Source organism: Pelophylax lessonae, assembly GCF_965119305.1.
Source record: "Pelophylax lessonae genome assembly, chromosome: 4".
Lineage (NCBI taxonomy): Eukaryota > Metazoa > Chordata > Amphibia > Anura > Ranidae > Pelophylax > Pelophylax lessonae.
The window spans coordinates 28,569,129-28,587,074 of NC_138771.1; the positions used below are offsets into that span (position 1 = coordinate 28,569,129).

The 17,946-nt window shown below is 46.9% G+C and overlaps 1 protein-coding gene across 1 annotated transcript in view; it reads right to left on the reverse strand.

The window, feature by feature from the left end:
* Positions 1–17,946, reverse strand: part of SYNM (synemin) — a 98,379-nt gene that overhangs the window by 43,844 nt on the left and 36,589 nt on the right. Inside the window, exon 2 of the mRNA XM_082253175.1 lies at positions 2,221–2,345. Coding sequence (XP_082109301.1) covers positions 2,221–2,345 — 125 coding nt within the window. The remainder of the gene's footprint in view (positions 1–2,220; positions 2,346–17,946) is intronic.

Below are 17,946 nucleotides of genomic sequence, written 5' to 3' on the forward strand. Positions count from 1 at the left end.
TGGTTCCAGCTGGTACTGCTGTGTGTGCTGCTGGCTAGGAGAAGTGTAGCAGCGCCACGCTGGAGGAAGAGATGAGGTTTCTTGTATTGGTCACAGGCGGAGTGCATTTGATATCACTCCGCCTGTGACTCACGCAGACTGTCATAACGAAGCAGGAACTATACAGGAAGCATTGTCTCCGTTCTGACAGATCAGCTGAGAGAGACACAGACTCAGCTGCACAGAGGGCTGGACCAAATGACTTTGTGGGCCGCATACGGCCCTCGAACCATAGGTTCTCCACCCCTGATCTAAAACAATGTTCACAATGTATTTTTTTAGTATAAAAAAATTAATCTTATCAGTTTGTGAAAAAAGTACACATATTGATCACTCACAATTTTTCTTCATACAGTATATGGTCTCTACCTGGCCAGTCATGGCTGTAACTTTGTGGTGTATATTTATAGCAAACTCACAGAGCTATTCCTTCTGCAAAATCATTGTTACTAGGCTTTTTTCTCTCTAGGTTCCTTCTGCAAAATCAAATGTTACTAGGCTTTTTTCTCTCTAGGTTCGATGTTCTTCGTTTACAAGAATAGCATGAATCAGTAAAATACCACAATATGGCCATTAGATGGAGCTGAGGATAATAGTAAATAAGTTGTCAGAACCTGGATCACCTGCTAGAGGCATTGTGACTCCCAGAGTGAAAAGTTGTATTTCCGCCGGTGTCCAACAGCGGGTGTCTCCTAAAAGCCAGCAGATCCAAGTAATCAGTCTCCACCTGATGCTGGCTGCTGGGAGGGTATTTAATCCCTCCTCTACTATTCCCTTGTGCTTCAGTGTTTTGCTCTGCTAGCCAGATATTGCTTGCCATTAATCCTAAACCTGATTCCTGCTCTTGACTTGTACCTAAACCCTGTGCCCTGCTGCCATGTACTATACCTGCTTCCCTTGTTCCTGATCCTAGTCTTGGTTTCCCCTTCCTGACTGTTTCTAACACCTCCAGTTTCGCCCTGTTGACCAGTGTACCTGCTTGTATATATTGTATATAGTTAGTTTGCTAGTTAGGCTTTTTGTTACTTAGGTTGTTTGTTAGGTATTTTGTTAATTTTGTTATACGGTTCAGTCTTATCTTCACGTTTGCTGTGTGTCCTGTTTGCTGGTTATTAGATGTGTTTTGTTTCACTGTTAATAAAAAAGGGATGAGCGTACAGTTCAGCCAGAGCATGAATTCGGGACAAACATTTGCCTGTTCGGCCATTCGCAGAACATGAATTTGCAGGGTGTTCGCCCCGACAAACACCCTGCAATACACTGAGCGCTGCACAGTGCATTCTGCGCCCTGATTGGGCAAAGCTTTTCCCAATCAGAGTGCAGTGTAAGCTGGTTGTTGGAGGTGTTCTGCCCCCCCCCCCCTCCAAAAATTTAAAGTCAGCAGCTACACATTCTGTAGCTGCTGACTTTTAATATTAGGACACTTACCTCTCCAGGAGTCCAGCGATGTCGGCACCGCAGCCGATGTTTTCATCGGTTGTCGGATGTTGCTGCCGTCATTGCCGGTAAAGGAACCTACTGCGCATGTGCAAAACGCGCTGCACTCTCTTGCTGACCTAGAAGCAGAGGAAGGTGGAGGGAGGAGGAGGGGGCCGAACTTCTCAAGTAAGGTCTGACGGAAGTGGGGACAGTGTACCTGTCAAAAAGGGGTACCCGCTCTCCCCCGAAAAGTGCCAAATGTGGCACCAGAGGGAGGGAGGAGACAGATAAGCGGAAGTTCCACTTTTGAGTGGAACTACGCTTTAAGGAGTGGTGCCGAAAAGCCTGCTGCAGTGTCCTTAACAACCGATGATTCATTAGCTGTCAATGGGTTTCCCGCTGACAGCTGAATAAAAAAAAAAAAATTAATAAGTGGCGGTAAAATAAAGAAAAAAAAGGCGTAGGGTGGTCAAATCTATTTTTAAAAATGCCATAATGTGGTATTTCCTGATTTACATGATTTTTTTGAATCATGAACATCCAACTTGGAGAGAAAATAGTCTAATAGCATTTGATTTTGCCAGCATTCCCTACATGTAGTTTAATAGGAGGAATAGCTCTGCAATTGTTTTTATAAATACACCCCTATGTATATTCTTATTATATAATTCAAAAAATAAATGAATAAAAGGGCATTTAAGAGATGGGTGCAAAATAGAAGCAGCTTAATAGCAGTTTTTTATATTTTCCATGGTACATTACCTGTATGCTGCCACTTCAAGGCTGAGTCCGCTCTTTACTTGCATGAGGTCATGATAATCTTTTAGTCGTTCTGTAATGTGCACAGTAATAGTTTTCCTCTCAGTCTCCAGCTCCTCTATTATAATCTGTGGGGCAAAAAATAAAAAGAACCAAATAATCAGGAGGTAATGTGACCATTATTAGGTGACTGCATGTTCATGAATGAATGTCTATATCATATGGAATTTGTGTTCTGCTGAACTGGATCAGTCATACCGTGTTTTCCCGAAAATAAGACCTACCCTGAAAGTAAGACCTACTGTTATTTTCGGGGAGGGCTGCAATATAAGCCCTACCCCATAAATAATCCCTAGTTTAGTGTCTGTAAAATCCTAGCATCCACTTTATTACTGTTTTATATAATGTCCAGTGTGTTTCTGTAATATAATAGTGTGAAATACCTTCGTTACAGCACCGCTCGGCGCTCAGCTGATCTCTCGCTGCTCTCCTTCTCTGCTCATAGCTGTCAGTGGGGGATCTCAGCCCCTCCCCTCTGCAGTGCTCAGAGTGGGTCATTGAAGCGCCAAGTATTGGATTATAATTGTGTGAAATACCTTTGTTACAGCACCACTCAGTGCTTCCGTGACCCCCAGCAGTCAGCGGGGGAGAAGAGAAGGAAGAGCAGAGCGGGAGATCAGCTGAGCACCGAGCGTCGCTGTAACAAACGTATTTCACACTATTATACTGTATTATAATACTCGGCGCTTCCGTGACCCCCAGCTGCCAGCGGGGGAGAAGAGAAGGAAAGCAGCGGGGGATCAGCTAAGCACTGAGCGGCGCTGTACCGAATGTATTTTACACTATTAAATTATAATACCCGGCGCTTCTGTGACCGCCAGCAGTCAGCGGGGGGAGAAGAGAAGGAAGAGCAGAGCGGGAGATCAGCTGAGCGCCGAGCGTCGCTGTAACAAACGTATTTCACACTATTATACTGTATTATAATACTCGGCGCTTCCGTGACTCCCAGCTGTCAGCAGGGGAGAAGAGAAGGACAGCAGCGGGGGATCAGCTAAGCGCTAATCGGCGCTGTACCGAAGGTATTTCACACTATTAAATTATAATACTCTGTGGGGAAGAAGGGAAGGAAAGAAACGGGGGATCAGCTAAATGCTGAGCGGGGCTGTACCGAAGGTATTTCACACTATTAAATGATTATACTCTGCGCTTCCGTGACCCCCAGCTGTAAGCGGGGAAGAAGAGAAGGAAAACTATAGCGGGAGATCAGCTGAGCGCCGAGCGGCGCTTTACCAACCGTATTTCACTCTATTATATTTTAATACTCGGCGCTTCCGTGACTCCCAGCTGTCAGCAGGGGAGACGAGAAGGACAGCAGCGGGGGATCAGTTAAGTGCTGAGCGGCGCTGTACCGAAGGTATTTCACTATTAAATTATTTCTTGAAATTTCCCACACCTCAAGATGTAACAAATTGTGCTTTTAATCCAACCTCCGCCTGACACCACAATGCTCACCGAACTCTCACCTTTGTGTGGAGGAAAATGCCTTGTTGATGTCAGAGGTCAGAGGAGAATGTGCAGGCTGGTTCCACATGATAGAAAGGCAACAGTAACTCAAATAACCACTCATTACAACCAAGGTATGCAGAATACCATCTTTGAACACACAACACATCGAACCTTGAAGCACATGTGCTACAGCAGCAGAAGACCACACCAGGTGCCACTCCTGTAAGCTAAGAACAGGAAACTGAGGCTACAATTCGCACAGGATCACCAACATTGGACAAAGGAAAACATTGGAAAAGTATTGCCTGGTCTGATGAGTCTCGATTTCAGCTGCGACATTCAGATGGTGGGGTCAGAATTTGGTGTAAACATGAAAGCATGGATCCATCCTGCCTTGTATAGACAGTTCAGGCTGGTGGTGTAATGGTGTGGGGGATATTTTCTTGGCACACTTTAGGCCCCTTATTACCAATTGAGCATCGTTTATACGCCACGACCTACCTGAGTATTGTTGCTGACCATGTCCATCCCTTTATGACTACAGTGTCCCCATCTTCTGATGGCTCCTTCCAGCAGGTTAATGCACCATGTCACAAAGCTCCAATCATCTCACCACTGGTTTCTTCACCATGACAATGAGGTCACTGTCCTCCAATGGCCTCCACACTCACCACATCTCATCCAATAGAGAACCTTTGGGATGTGGTGGAACGGGGGGGGGGGGGGGGGAATCACATCATGGATGTGCAACCGACAAATCTGCAGCAACTGCGTGATGCTGTCATGTCACTATGGACCAAATCTCAGAGGAATAATTCCAACACCTTGTAGAATCTATGCCATGAAGAATGAAGGCAAAAGGGGGTCCAACCCAGTACTAGCAAAGTGTACTTAATAAAGTGGCCTTTGAGTGTATAAATTTATATATATATTTATATACAGTGGGTACGGAAAGTATTCAGACCCCCTTAAATTTTTCACTCTTTGTTATATTGCAGCCCTTTGCTAAAATCATTTAAGTTCATTCTTCTTCCTCATGAATGTACACATAGCACCCCATACTGACAGAAAAACACAGAATTGTTGACATTGTTGCAGATTTATTAAAAAATAAAAACTGAAATATCACATGGTCCTAAGTATTCAGACCCTTTGCTGTGACACTCATATATTTAACTCAGGTGCTTCATTTCTTCTGATCATCCTTGAGATGGTTCTACACCTTCATTTGAGTCCAGCTGTGTTTGATTATACTGATTGGACTTGATTAGGAAAGCCACACACCTGTCTATATAAGACCTTCCAGATCACAATGCATGTCAGAGCAAATGAGAATCATTAGGTCAAAGGAACTGCCTGAAGAGCTCAGAGACAGAATTGTGGCAAGGCACAGATCTGGCCAAGGTTACAAAAAGATTTCTGCTGCACTTAAGGTTCCTAAGAGCACAGTGGCCTCCATAATCCTCAAATGGAAGACGTTTGGGACGACCAGAACCCTTCCTAGAGCTGGCCGTCCGGCCAAACTGAGCTATCGGGGGAGAAGAGCCTTGGTGAGAGAGGTAAAGAAGAACCCAAAGATCACTGTGGCTGAGCTCCAGAGATGCAGTCAGGAGATGGGAGAAAGTTGTAGAAAGTCAACCATCACTGCAGCCCTCCACCAGTCGGGGCTTTATGGCAGAGTGGCCCGACGGAAGCCTCTCCTCAGTGTAAGACACATGAAAGCCCGCATGGAGTTTGCTAAAAAACACCTGAAGGACTCCAAGATGGTGAGAAATAAGATTCTCTGGTCTGATGAGACCAAAATATAACTTTTTGGCCATAATTCTAAGCGGTATGTGTGGAGAAAACCAGGCACTGCTCATCACCTGTCCAATACAGTCCCAACAGTGAAGCATGGTGGTGACAGCATCATGCTGTGGGGGTGTTTTTCAGCTGCAGGGACAGGACGACTGGTTGCAATCGAGGGAAAGATGAATGCTGCCAAGTACAGGGATATCCTGGACAAAAACCTTCTCCAGAGTGCTCTGGGCCTCAGACTGGGCCGAAGGTTTACCTTCCAACAAGACAATGACCCTAAGCACACAGCTAAAATAACGAAGGAGTGGCTTCACAACAACTCCGTGACTGTTCTTGAATGGCCCAGCCAGAGCCCTGACTTAAACCCAATTGAGCATCTCTGGAGAGACCTAAAAATGGCTGTCCACCAACGTTTACCATCCAACCTGACAGAACTGGAGAGGATCTGCAAGGAGGAATGGCAGAGGATCCCCAAATCCAGGTGTGAAAGACTTGTTGCATCTTTCCCAAAAAGACTCCTGGCTGTATTAGATCAAAAGGGGGCTTCTACTAAATACTGAGCAAAGGGTCTGAATACTTAGGACCATGTGATATTTCAGTTTTTCTTTTTTAATAAATCTGCAACAATGTCAACAATTCTGTGTTTTTCTGTCAGTATGGGGTGCTATGTGTACATTCATGAGGAAGAAGAATGAACTTAAATGATTTTAGCAAATGGCTGCAATATAACAAAGAGTGAAAAATTTAAGGGGGTCTGAATACTTTCCGTACCCACTGTATATATACATACACTATCTTACCAAAAGTATTGGGACACCTGCCTTTACACACACATGAACTTTAATGACATCCCAGTCTTAGTCCGTAGGGTTCACTTTTAAGTTGGCCCACCCTTGGCAGCTATAACAACTTTAACTCTTCTGGGAAGGCTGTCCACAAGGTTTAGGAGTGTGTCTATGGGAATGTTTCTTCCAGAAGTGCATTTGTGAGGTCAGACACTGATGTTGGAGGAGAAGGCCTGACTCGCAGTGTCTGCTCTAATTCATCCCAAAGATGTTCTATTGGGTGGAGGTCAGGACTCTGTGCAGGCCAGTCAAGTTCCTCCACCCCAAACCCGCTCATCCATGTCTTTATGGACCTTGCTTTGTGTACTGGTCCAAATCATTTGATGGAGGTGGAATTATGGTGTGGGGTTGTTTTTCAGGGCTTGGGCTTGGGACCCCTTAGTTCCAGTGAAGGGAACTCTTAAGGCGTCAGCATATCGAGACTAGGGATGATCGAACGGTTCGGGTCAACCTACGGTTCGACCCGAACTTTGGGTGTTCGAAATTTGGCCGAATTCCGAACTTTTTGCAGTAAAAGTTCGGAATTCGGCCACCAGAACCGCCCAAAATGCAAAGGGACAGGAAGTGGGCTTTAAAAGCCTGTGATTGGCTCAGAAACGTCAGCAAAAGCCAATGAGGGGGCAGGAGTCTGCTAGGAACGTGATTGGAGTGACTACGGGGACCAGAGGCCAATCAGGAGTGAATACGCCCCCCAGTATATAACATAGCCCCGCCTAACCTCTAGCACTGTAATACAGAGGCTGTGGAAGAGAGTGGAAGCATTTGTGTTACTCCTGCTTTGTTACAGAACGTTTGCTGCATAGCCGATTGCTTTTAAAGCTCCATATCAGCAGAAGAGCATTCAGCTTACAGACAGTCAGTGTAGTTAGAAATACAGCGATTGTACTGTTTGTTTGAGTTAGAAAAAAAAAAAAAATAAAAGGGACAGTGTCAGTTAGAAATTGTCTTCTGTTGTATGGAGCTGTTCTTTTAGTGTGAGGAAAGGGATATGCAGTGTAGTTAGGGTACTATATACCACTATTAGGGCTGCAACTAACGATTAATTTGTCTGTCGACTAATCTATCGATTATTTTTACGATTAGTCGACTAATCTAACGATTATTTTTATTTTATTTTTTTGCTTAATTGAGTGTTTTTTTGATTAGCTAATTAATCCTGTAATTAATACAGACCCCTCAGTAAGCCCCCTCCCAGTACAGACCCCACAGTAAGCCCTCCCACCTAGTACAGACCACTTAGTAAGCCCCCCTCCCTGCAGCCAGTCAGTAGGAAAGACCCTATATGCCTCGTATGTAGGACTGTGCCTACCCATCATGTCCCAGGAGCTATGCCTACTCCTGTCCCAGGAGCTATGCCTACTCATGTCCCAGGAGCTATGCCTACTCATGTCCCAGGAGCTATGCCTACTCCTGTCCCAGGAGCTATACCTACTCATGTCCCAGGAGCTATGCCTACTCATGTCCCAGGAGCTATGCCTAATCATGTCCCAGGAGCTATGCCTACTCATGTCCCAGGAGCTATGCCTACTCATGTCCCAGGAGCTGTGGGCACCTACCCACTCATGTCCCAGGAGCTGTGGGCACCTACCCACTCATGTCCCAGGAGCTATGCCCACCTACCCACTCGTCCCAGGAGCTGTGCCCACCTACCCACTCATGTCCCAGGAGCTGTGCCCACCTACCCACTCATGTCCCAGGAGCTATGCCTACTCATGTCCCAGGAGCTATGCCTACTCATTTCCCAGGAGCTATGCCTACTCCTGTCCCAGGAGCTATGCCTACTCATGTCCCAGGAGCTATGCCTACTCCTGTCCCAGGAGCTATGCCTACTCATGTCCCAGGAGCTATGCCTACTCATGTCCCAGGAGCTATGCCTACTCCTGTCCCAGGAGCTATACCTACTCATGTCCCAGGAGCTATGCCTAATCATGTCCCAGGAGCTATGCCTACTCATGTCCCAGGAGCTATGCCTACTCATGTCCCAGGAGCTGTGGGCACCTACCCACTCATGTCCCAGGAGCTGTGGGCACCTACCCACTCATGTCCCAGGAGCTGTGGGCACCTACCCACTCATGTCCCAGGAGCTATGCCCACCTAACCACTCATGTCCCAGGAGCTGTGCCCACCTACCCACTCATGTCCCAGGAGCTGTGCCCACCTACCCACTCATGTCCCAGGAGCTGTGCCCACCTACCCACTCATGTCCCAGGAGCTGTGGGCACTCACCCATGTCCCAGGAGCTGTGCCTACCCACCCATGTCCCAGGAGCTGTGGGCACCTACCCACCCATGTCCCAGGAGCTGTGCCCACCTACCCACTCATGTCCCAGGAACTGTGCCCACCTACCCACTCATGTCCCAGGAACTGTGCCCACCTACCCACTCATGCCCCAGGAGCTGTGGGCACCTACCCATGTCCCAGGAGCTGCCTACCCACCCATGTCCCAGGAGCTGTGGGCACCTACCCACCCATGTCCCAGGAGCTGTGCCCACCTACCCACTCATGTCCCAGGAACTGTGCCCACCTACCCACTCATGTCCCAGGAGCTGTGGGCACCCACCTATGTCCCAGGAGCTGTGCCTACCCACCCATGTCCCAGGAGCTGTGCCTACCCACCCATGTCCCAGGAGCTGTGCCAGTACCCACCATGTCCCAGGATCTGTGCCTACCCACCATGTCCCAGGAGCTGTCCCTACCCATCATGTCCCAGGAGCTGTGGGCACCCACTCATCATGTCCCAGGAGCTGTGCCCACCTACCCATCATGTCCCAGGAGCTGTGGGGACTGATTACTGGTAACGAAAAGAAAGCCATGTGCACTCACTTATCGGGCCCCCTCATTGAACTCCTGCAGGCTGAAGTCCTGATCCAGGAAGGCGCTGACTCCGCTGCAGCCGGGGGCAGGAATGGGAGCCGCACGGGCCGACATACCGAGCTCGGTCCCCTCAGACTCAGCCAGGACACTCGGAGCGCCGTCCTCCACATCCTGTGCATATCCTGTGCGGGGCTAAGCATGGCAGTGTGGACGGAGCCCGGGAAAGGGGATTTCATCCGGCCGGCAATGCTTCAAGCGGCGCTGCGGCCGGCCAGGGTGAGTGTGACGTCACGTGTTGACGCGTCGACGCCTTTCACGCACGTCGACGATTTTTTGTAGTCGACGCGTCGTGGCAGCCCTAACCACTATAGTTAGATTCAACAATCTAGTTTTTGTAGGGATAGTTTCAAGTGTCAGGGTTCCGTCTAGTGAGCACGTTGCACTGCTGATATATCTACAGCAGGTATACGTGCTTGCTAGTCAGCAAAATACATTGCAGCGATACACACATCTGCTGTATTTAGCGACAACTTTGGGTCGCATAGCAGTGTGCGTTTTGCAGGTGAATTTCACCGCGCAGAGTTGCCAAAGCCTCAGTGACAACTTAACGCCTGTTCTTGTAAGCGTTAAGTCCACTGTGCAAAAGGCTTTGCTACTGTGCGTCACACACATCTGCTGTATTTAGCGACAACTTTGGCTTACAGTGGTATGGCTCCGCCAACACCCAAACAATTTTTGCGCACCTGTTTCACAGATGCATATCATTGCAATTTTTTTCCTTACAAAGGCAATTATTGCCTTCATGACCAGCACTTTCATAGGGTTATGGTGTCAAGGCATCGTCCGCACCACCAAATGCCCAATTTTTAAGCATCCTTTACTATTCAAAGTTAAGAGACAACAGTATTCATCCAAAACATCTCTAATCTTGTTCACTCTGCACTACATTGTGGCCCCTAACCCTAACCCTCAATGTATCCGTGCATATATGTCTGTTTCTTGTGAGAATTCAAGTTAAAGTGCACCAAAAGAGAAAAGGCGCGGTTAAGCAAAAAAGTCATTTTTGAAGGTTTGGTATGCTATAATTCTGGTTCTGAACATACTACAGAGCTGAAACTTCACAGGCACAGTTTTTAGACCCCCCAGACACCAAATCCAAAGAAATCTCATTTTTTTTTTCAATAATTTCTTCAATAATTGGCTCTCTATCAAAAACGACAATTTTTAAGAACTTTTTTTTGCCTGATTCATAGTCCCCGGGGCATCACCCAGAACCCTAGGCACTTCTTAGGGGCATTTATTAGGTTTTAGGGCTTCAAAATTGTGTTTTTTGATTCCCAAAGTCCGGGTCCCATTGATTTGAATGGGGTTCTGGAATCCGAACCGAACTTTCGGGAAATTCGGGTTTTCTGGTCGAACCGAACTTTTCAAAAGTTCGATCATCCATAATCAAGACATTTTGGACAATTTCATGCTCCCAACTTTGTGGGAACAGTTTGGGCAGGGGCAGACTGGCAACTTTCGGCCCAGGGGGCAAGAACAAACCAGAGGCCCATGGTGACTCGGTCCCCCCTTCCACTCTCCCTCTTCCGATCTTCCTCCTGACCCCCATTCCAAGCTGAAGCCCTGCCCCAGATACTCTCTACTTATCGGCTGAATCTGGGTTCCTGACCTGGCCAGCAGGGGGCGGTTGGGGGGAGGTGGGACAGCTCGATCGGGGCTGCCTGGGGGAAAAGAGTCTTCAGTGGGTCATGGAACCGGCCTCTGCTCAGACACATTTTATACCATCCATGCCGGGGGGGGGGGGGTCCTGCTCTCAGTAGGTCAGTATGTGCTTACCTCATTATTCACAATTTTTGTAAATAGTGCTATACCATATATCTCAATATATATTCACTATATTTTCCAGATATGGTGAACTCTCCCCGCTTCCTTGATAAAGGCAATATACTAATATGCCGAAACGCGTCGGAAGTTCGACAAGACACTCTCTCTCAACAAGCTCATACCTCTGAGCCTAAATAGACAGAGTTTCAAAAAAGTCACCATTTTCACCTTGTCACTTTTCGTTCCATTTTTCACTTCTTCACATGGGTCTATAGCCCATTGGCACCTATTGTGTTATTTTGTTTGTATTATAATTTTTGCTAACAGCAAATCAATATATTTTTAATAAACACACCATTTTACTGAGCCCCTAAAGTCCCATTTCCTTTGACCTGAGGCACCAAAACTGTTTAAAAACAGTTTATACCATCCATGCTGGGGGGGTCCTGCACTCAGAAGGTCAGTGGCAGAGACTTTTTACTTCTCTTCACCAGGTATGTCTGTGGCAGAAGCAGTGCAGCCTTTTTACAGGGCATCAGAGCGGCCCAGGGGGCAATTGCCTTCCTGCCCACTGGCCCAGTCCTCCCATGAGTTTGGGGATGGCCCCTTCCCGTTCCAACATGACTGCGCACCAGTGCACAAACAAGGTCCATAAAGACATGGAAGAGGGAGTTTGGGGTGGTTTTCAGAGGTGCGGCAGTTTAGACGCAAGACGAAAAAATGATAGCGATAATCTGGAACGTTCTTATGGGGCAACAATTCTGCCTTTTTTGGCTTTTGGCCACTACAGTGCCACTACCTAGTGTGCGCCTTCCTGTGCATCGCCTGTAAGGCAACCCCTTGATTTCAAAGTTCTGCCCCACCTTTGAGAAATGTGGGGGAAAGAAGTCCCTGATCCTATTGGTAAATCGCACCACACCAAACCGCACCATGTGGTCTGGCATGCAAGAAAACACATTCGTTTGCTGAGGCATGGGGGCGCTATTAGGAATCATTGGCACTCCCCTGCGTCTGCTAAGGAGCAGTGCATTTCTGTGCATATTGGGAAGACGCAGTGCGAGTTTGCAACACACAAATTTGTGAGCCAGGCCTTACTTATTATAAATGGACACTTATATGACAATATTCATGGCTGGCTGCCCAAATGATTACTGTGCCGGGGACGAGTCAGCTGGCAAACCTCGTACTGAACTCCATACATCATTAGGGGGACGAGCTTCGCCCACTACTGCCCTTTGCTCGTGTTATCTTCCAGTGCGTTGTGCTGACATCACCTTAGACACAGTTGCTTGTTGAACATCAACAAACTATTCACTCAACAGCCACTCATCTTTCTAATTATAACCCCCCCACTCAGCTCAGGATCTGTTGCTGGAGCCTAAAAATCCATTAATGTTACCGGTACATGCGTTTAACGCAATACACACTTACCGGCCACTTTATTAGGTACACCTGTTCATTTGCTTGGTAACACAAATTGCTAATCAGCCAATCACATGGCAGCAATTCAATGCATTTAGGCATTAGATTGTAAGCTCTTCTGAGCAGGGCCCTCTAAATCCTCTTATATTTTATTGTATTGTATATGTACTGTCTCCCTCTAATATTGTAAAGCGTTGCGTAAATTGCTGGCGCTATAAAAATTCTTAGGAATAATAATAATAATAATAATCTAGACATGGTGAAGACGACTTGCTAAAATTCAAACCGAGCATCAGATGGGAAAGAAAGGGGAAATCAGTGACTTTGAACGTGGCATGGTTGTTGGTGCCAGACGGGCTGGTCTGAGTATTTCAAAAACTGCTGATCTACTGGGATTTTAACACACAACCATCTCTCGGGTTTACAGAGAATGGTCCGAAAAAGAGAAAATATCCAGTGAGTGGCAGTTGTGTGAAAAAATGCCTTGGTAATGTCAGAAAGGCAACAATAACTCAAATAAACACTCATTACAGCCAAGGTACAACAACACATCGAACCTTGAAGCAGATGGGCTACAGCAGCAGAAGACCACACCGGGTGCTACTCCTGCCAGCTAAGAACAGTAAACTGAGGCTACAATTGGCACAGGATCACCCAAATTGGACAATAGAAGATTGGAAAAATGTTGCCTGGTCAGAGGAGCCTCGATTTCAGCTGCGACATTCAGATGGGAGGGTCAAAATTTGTCGTAAACAACATGAAAGCATGGATCCATCCTGCCTTGTATCATGGGTTTAGGCTGGTGGTGGTGGTGTAATGGTGTGGGGGATATTTTCTTGGCACACTTTGGGCCCCTTAGTACCAATTGAGTATCGTTTAAACACCACGGCCTACCTGAGTATTGTTGCTGACCATGTCCATCCCTTTATGACTACAGTGTCCCCATCTTCTGATGGCTCCTTCCAGCAGGATAATGCACCATGTCACAAAGCTCCAATCATCTCACCACTGGTTTCTTCACCATGACAATGAGGTCACTGTACTCCAATGGCCTCCACACTCACCACATCTCATCCAATAGAGCTCCTTTGGGATGTGGTGGAATGGGAGATTCCCATCATGGATGTGCAACCAACAAAGCTGCAGCAACTGCGTGATGCTATCATGTCACTATGGACCAAAATCTCTGAGGAATGTTTCCAACACCTTGTTGAATCTATGCCACGAAGAATGAAGGCAGTTCTGAAGCCAAAAGGGGGTCCAGCCCGGTACTAGCAAGGTATACCTAATGAAGTGGCCATTGAGTGTATATTCATATATATATGTATACACGCACACACGCACTATCTAACCAAAAGTATTGGGACACCTGCCTTTATACACACATGAACTTTAATGGCACCCTGATGTGAAAGCTCACACATATTTGCTATCCATCACTTTTGAGATGCAATTATAAAAAAAAAAAAAAAAATGCATAGCCATGCATCCAGGAAATCTGCATGTACATTCATTCTGTGTGAATTGGACAAAAAAACAAATGTTCTTTAGGCTATTTTCTTTACTGAACAAATGTTCTTTTATTTCCAGCAGTTGTAAAATACCGCACTATGGCCACCAGATGGAGCTGAGGGACATAAGAAGTACATAGGTCTTTGTAACAAGAAATACAATGCAACAATTCTAGCCACTTGCCGCCAAATCACGCACCTGGTACATCATTTGACATCAAGTGGTTGTAGCGGGATGATATACAGCTGCAGGTATCACGATCGGCTCCTTTGTAATAGCAATCGGAGCGGCTAACTAGACACTCAATTACTATTACAAGCAGCGGAGGGGACATCCTACAGTTCACTGAGGGAACCATGAATGCCAACATGTACTGTGACATACTGAAGCAGACCATGATCCCCTCCCTTCAGAGACTGGGCCGCAGGGCAGTATTCCAACATGATAACGACCCCAAATACACCCTCAAGACGACCACTGCCTTGCTAAAGAAGCTGAGGGTAAAGGTGATGGACTGACCAAGCATGTCTCCAGACCTAAACCCTATTGAGCATCTGTGGGACATCCTCAAACAGAAGGTGGAGGAGCCCAAGGTCTATAACATCCACCAGCTCCGTGATGTCATCATGGAGGAGTGGAAGAGGACTTCAGTGATAACCTGTGAAGCTCTGATAAACTCCATGCCCAAGAGGGTTAAGGCAGTGCTGGAAAATAATGGTGGCCACACAAAATATTGACACTTTGGGCCCAGTTTGGACATTTTCACTTAGGGGTGTACTCACTTTTGTTGCCAGCGGTTTAGACATTAATGGCTGTGTGTTGAGTTATTTTGAGTGGACAGCAAATTTACACTGTTATACAAGCTGTACACTCACTACTTTACATTGTAGCAAAGTGACATTTCTTCAGTGTTGTCACATGAAAAGATAGAATATAATATTTACAAAAATGTGGGGGGTGTACTCACTTTTTTGAGATACTGTGTATATACACACACACATATATATATATATATATATCGTGTTTGGGGGTTCTAAGTAATTTTCTAGCAAAAAAAAGCTGATTTTCACTGCAAAAAGTGCCAGAAAATGCCTGATCTGGAAGTGGCTAGAGAACACTAAGCCCCCGTTCTCACCGGTGCGATTTGTCATATGATTTGACAGTTCCAAATCGCATGACAAGTCACGCCTCATTTTTGGCAATGGAGCTGGAATGGAGTTTAAATTGCCGTGACTCATGACGAAGCAACTTTGGTTCCTGCACTACTTTTTTGCCGATTTCACTGAGACTTGAAAAGACTTCTGTTGTATGAAGTCGCAAGCCGCAATGAGATCAGCAGTGCAAATCGCACTACAGTGCGGCTTTGAAATCGCACTGAAGTAACGTGATTTTAAAGCTGCACCTGTGTAAATGGGGGCTATAGGAAATTGGCACACTGGGCTCTTCAAAATGCCTTTCTCCTGGCAGGCGAAAAACAGCATTTAGGCGTGTTAAGCATTTGGGCGTTCATTCATTTGGTTGGAATAATTATTCTGGCCATTGAAATGAATGAATACTCAAACCCTAAAGGTGTCTAGCGTTTAGACGTGTTTACACACATATAGGCATGCAGGGCCGGTGCTAGATTGTTTTGCGCGCCAGGCAAGATCAGCTACTTGCGCCCCCCCCAAAAAATAAAAAATAAAAAGGGAAGGGGTTAAAAAGTGCTCTATGTCATATCCAGTGACCCTGATCTGATGGTTCCTCCATGTAATGCTGTCATACCCAGTGACCCCCATATTCCTCCATGTCACGCCTGGGGACCCTGATGTCCCCCTATGTCACACCCAGGGACCCTGATGTTTTTCCATGTCCCATCCTGGGACCCCAATATTCCTCCATATACTGCTGTCATACCCAATGACCCTGATGTTCCTCCATGTCATACCCAGGGACCCCTGTGTTCCTCCATGTCATGCTGTCATACCCAGTTACCCCAATGTTCCTCTATGTCACATCAGGGGTCCCTGATGTTCCTCCATGTCATACCCGGAGACCCTGATGTTTTCCCATGTCACACCTGGGGAGCTCAATCCCCCATGGCACACCCAGGGATCCCAATTCCTCATGGCACACCTGGTGACCCCGAACCCCTGTTACGCTTGTGACCCCTCTCCCCCATGTCACACCTGGTGACTCCGATTCCCCATGGCACACCTGGTGACCCCAATTCTCTTTCACACCAGGGATCCTCCATGTTACACCCAGGGACCCTGATCCCCTGCAGTATGAAGAGAGTGGCCTGTACTCTGCCCTCCTTCACTGTGATCCTGCTTATTCCTTCTCCCAGGACGCTCCTCTCCTGGGCCACAGTGCTCACCACAGCTCCAACCGGCTCCTGGTGGAGGGAGAAGTAGCAGTCAGAGAGCTCCGCACCTCCTTCATCACCAACATCCTCAGACCATTCCGGTGATTCGTCGCTTCTGCTCCAGTAAAGGTTCCGCCCTCCAGTGCCGAGCTCTGGCTCAGGTTCAGCTCTCCCCCGCTCCCTGCTTAATACCGACCCAGGGAAATGAACGGCTGCCTACCAGCTCAGATTAGAGAGTCACTTCCCGCCCAGGGTTTAGGCCGCTCAGCTCCAGACGAAGAGGATCACTATGCAGCTAGCACTCCGGTGGGCTCCTTTTTCTGCCCCTTGAGGCTTCCCTAACAGTGGTGGAAAGCCAGGGCCAGGTAGTTCTGCCACTGCACCAGACACCTGGCATCTTCCTCTGTCCCTTCTTCCTCCCCCACTGCCAGCCCCCCCCCCCCACCTCAGCTCACAAGGATCATTCATGACGGAGAGTGAGTGCTGACTCGTGGCTGCGCCCCTAGGTGGCAATGCACCCTAGGCGGCTGCCTAGTTTGCCTAGTGGAAGCACCGGCCCTGTAGGCATGTCGGCGGTTTTTTCTACCCAGACACTCCTCTCCCGAACGTGAAGGAAATTTCTGTTCCTAAACCTTCCTGCCTGTAAACAATTAACACAGAGGGGCGTTTAGAGGCAGAAGAAAAACAAACGCCTGCAATACGGGCGTCTTTTTTTATCTACAGTGTGCCTGAGGCCTGACAGTATTTGCCAATGCCCTCTGGAATTTTTACATTGTATTTCTTGTTACAAAAAAGTATGTATTGCCATTGCTCCTCAGCTCCATCTAGTGGCAATAATGTGGTATTTTCCTACTGCCCATAATAAAAGAACACCCAATACTCTACATCAGGGATATGCGAACTGTGGCCCTCCAGCTGTTGTAAAAATACAAGTCCCATCATGTCTCTGGGTGTGATGCTTGTGGCTGTCAGAGTCTTGCTATGCCTCATGGAACTTGTAGTTCTGCAACATCTGGAGGGCCACAGTTTGCATATTCCTGCTCTACATCATACTGCAACATTCTTTCAGAGAAAAAAGCCTTAAGAACATTCATTTTTGTCCAGTTCGCACAGAATGAGTGTACATTCAGATTTGCTCAATACCGGGCACTTTCACCCCCTTCCTGCCCATGCCAATTTTCAGCTTTCAGCGCAATAACACTTTGAATGACAATTGCACGGTCATACAACACTGTACTCAAATTAATTTTTTAACATTTTCTTCACACAAATAGAGCTTTCTTTTAGTGGTATTTAATCACAACTGTGTTTTGTTTGTTTTTTTGCTAAAAAAAAATGAAAAAAAGATCAAAACATTTTGAAAAAAAATTTTTCTTGGTTTCTTTCAGAACATTTTGTAAATAAGTAATTTTTCTCTTTCACTGATGTGGCCTGAAGAGGCTGCACTGATGGGCACTGATGAGGTGGCACTGATGGGCACTGATGAGGCGGCACTGATGGTTACTGATGAGGCAGCACTGAAGGGCACCGATGAGGTGGCACTGATGAGGCGACACTGAAGGGCACCGATGAGGTGGCACTGATGTGGCGGCACTGAAAGGCAGTGATGAGGTTGCACTGATGGGCACTGATGAGGCGGCACTGAAAGGCACCGATGAG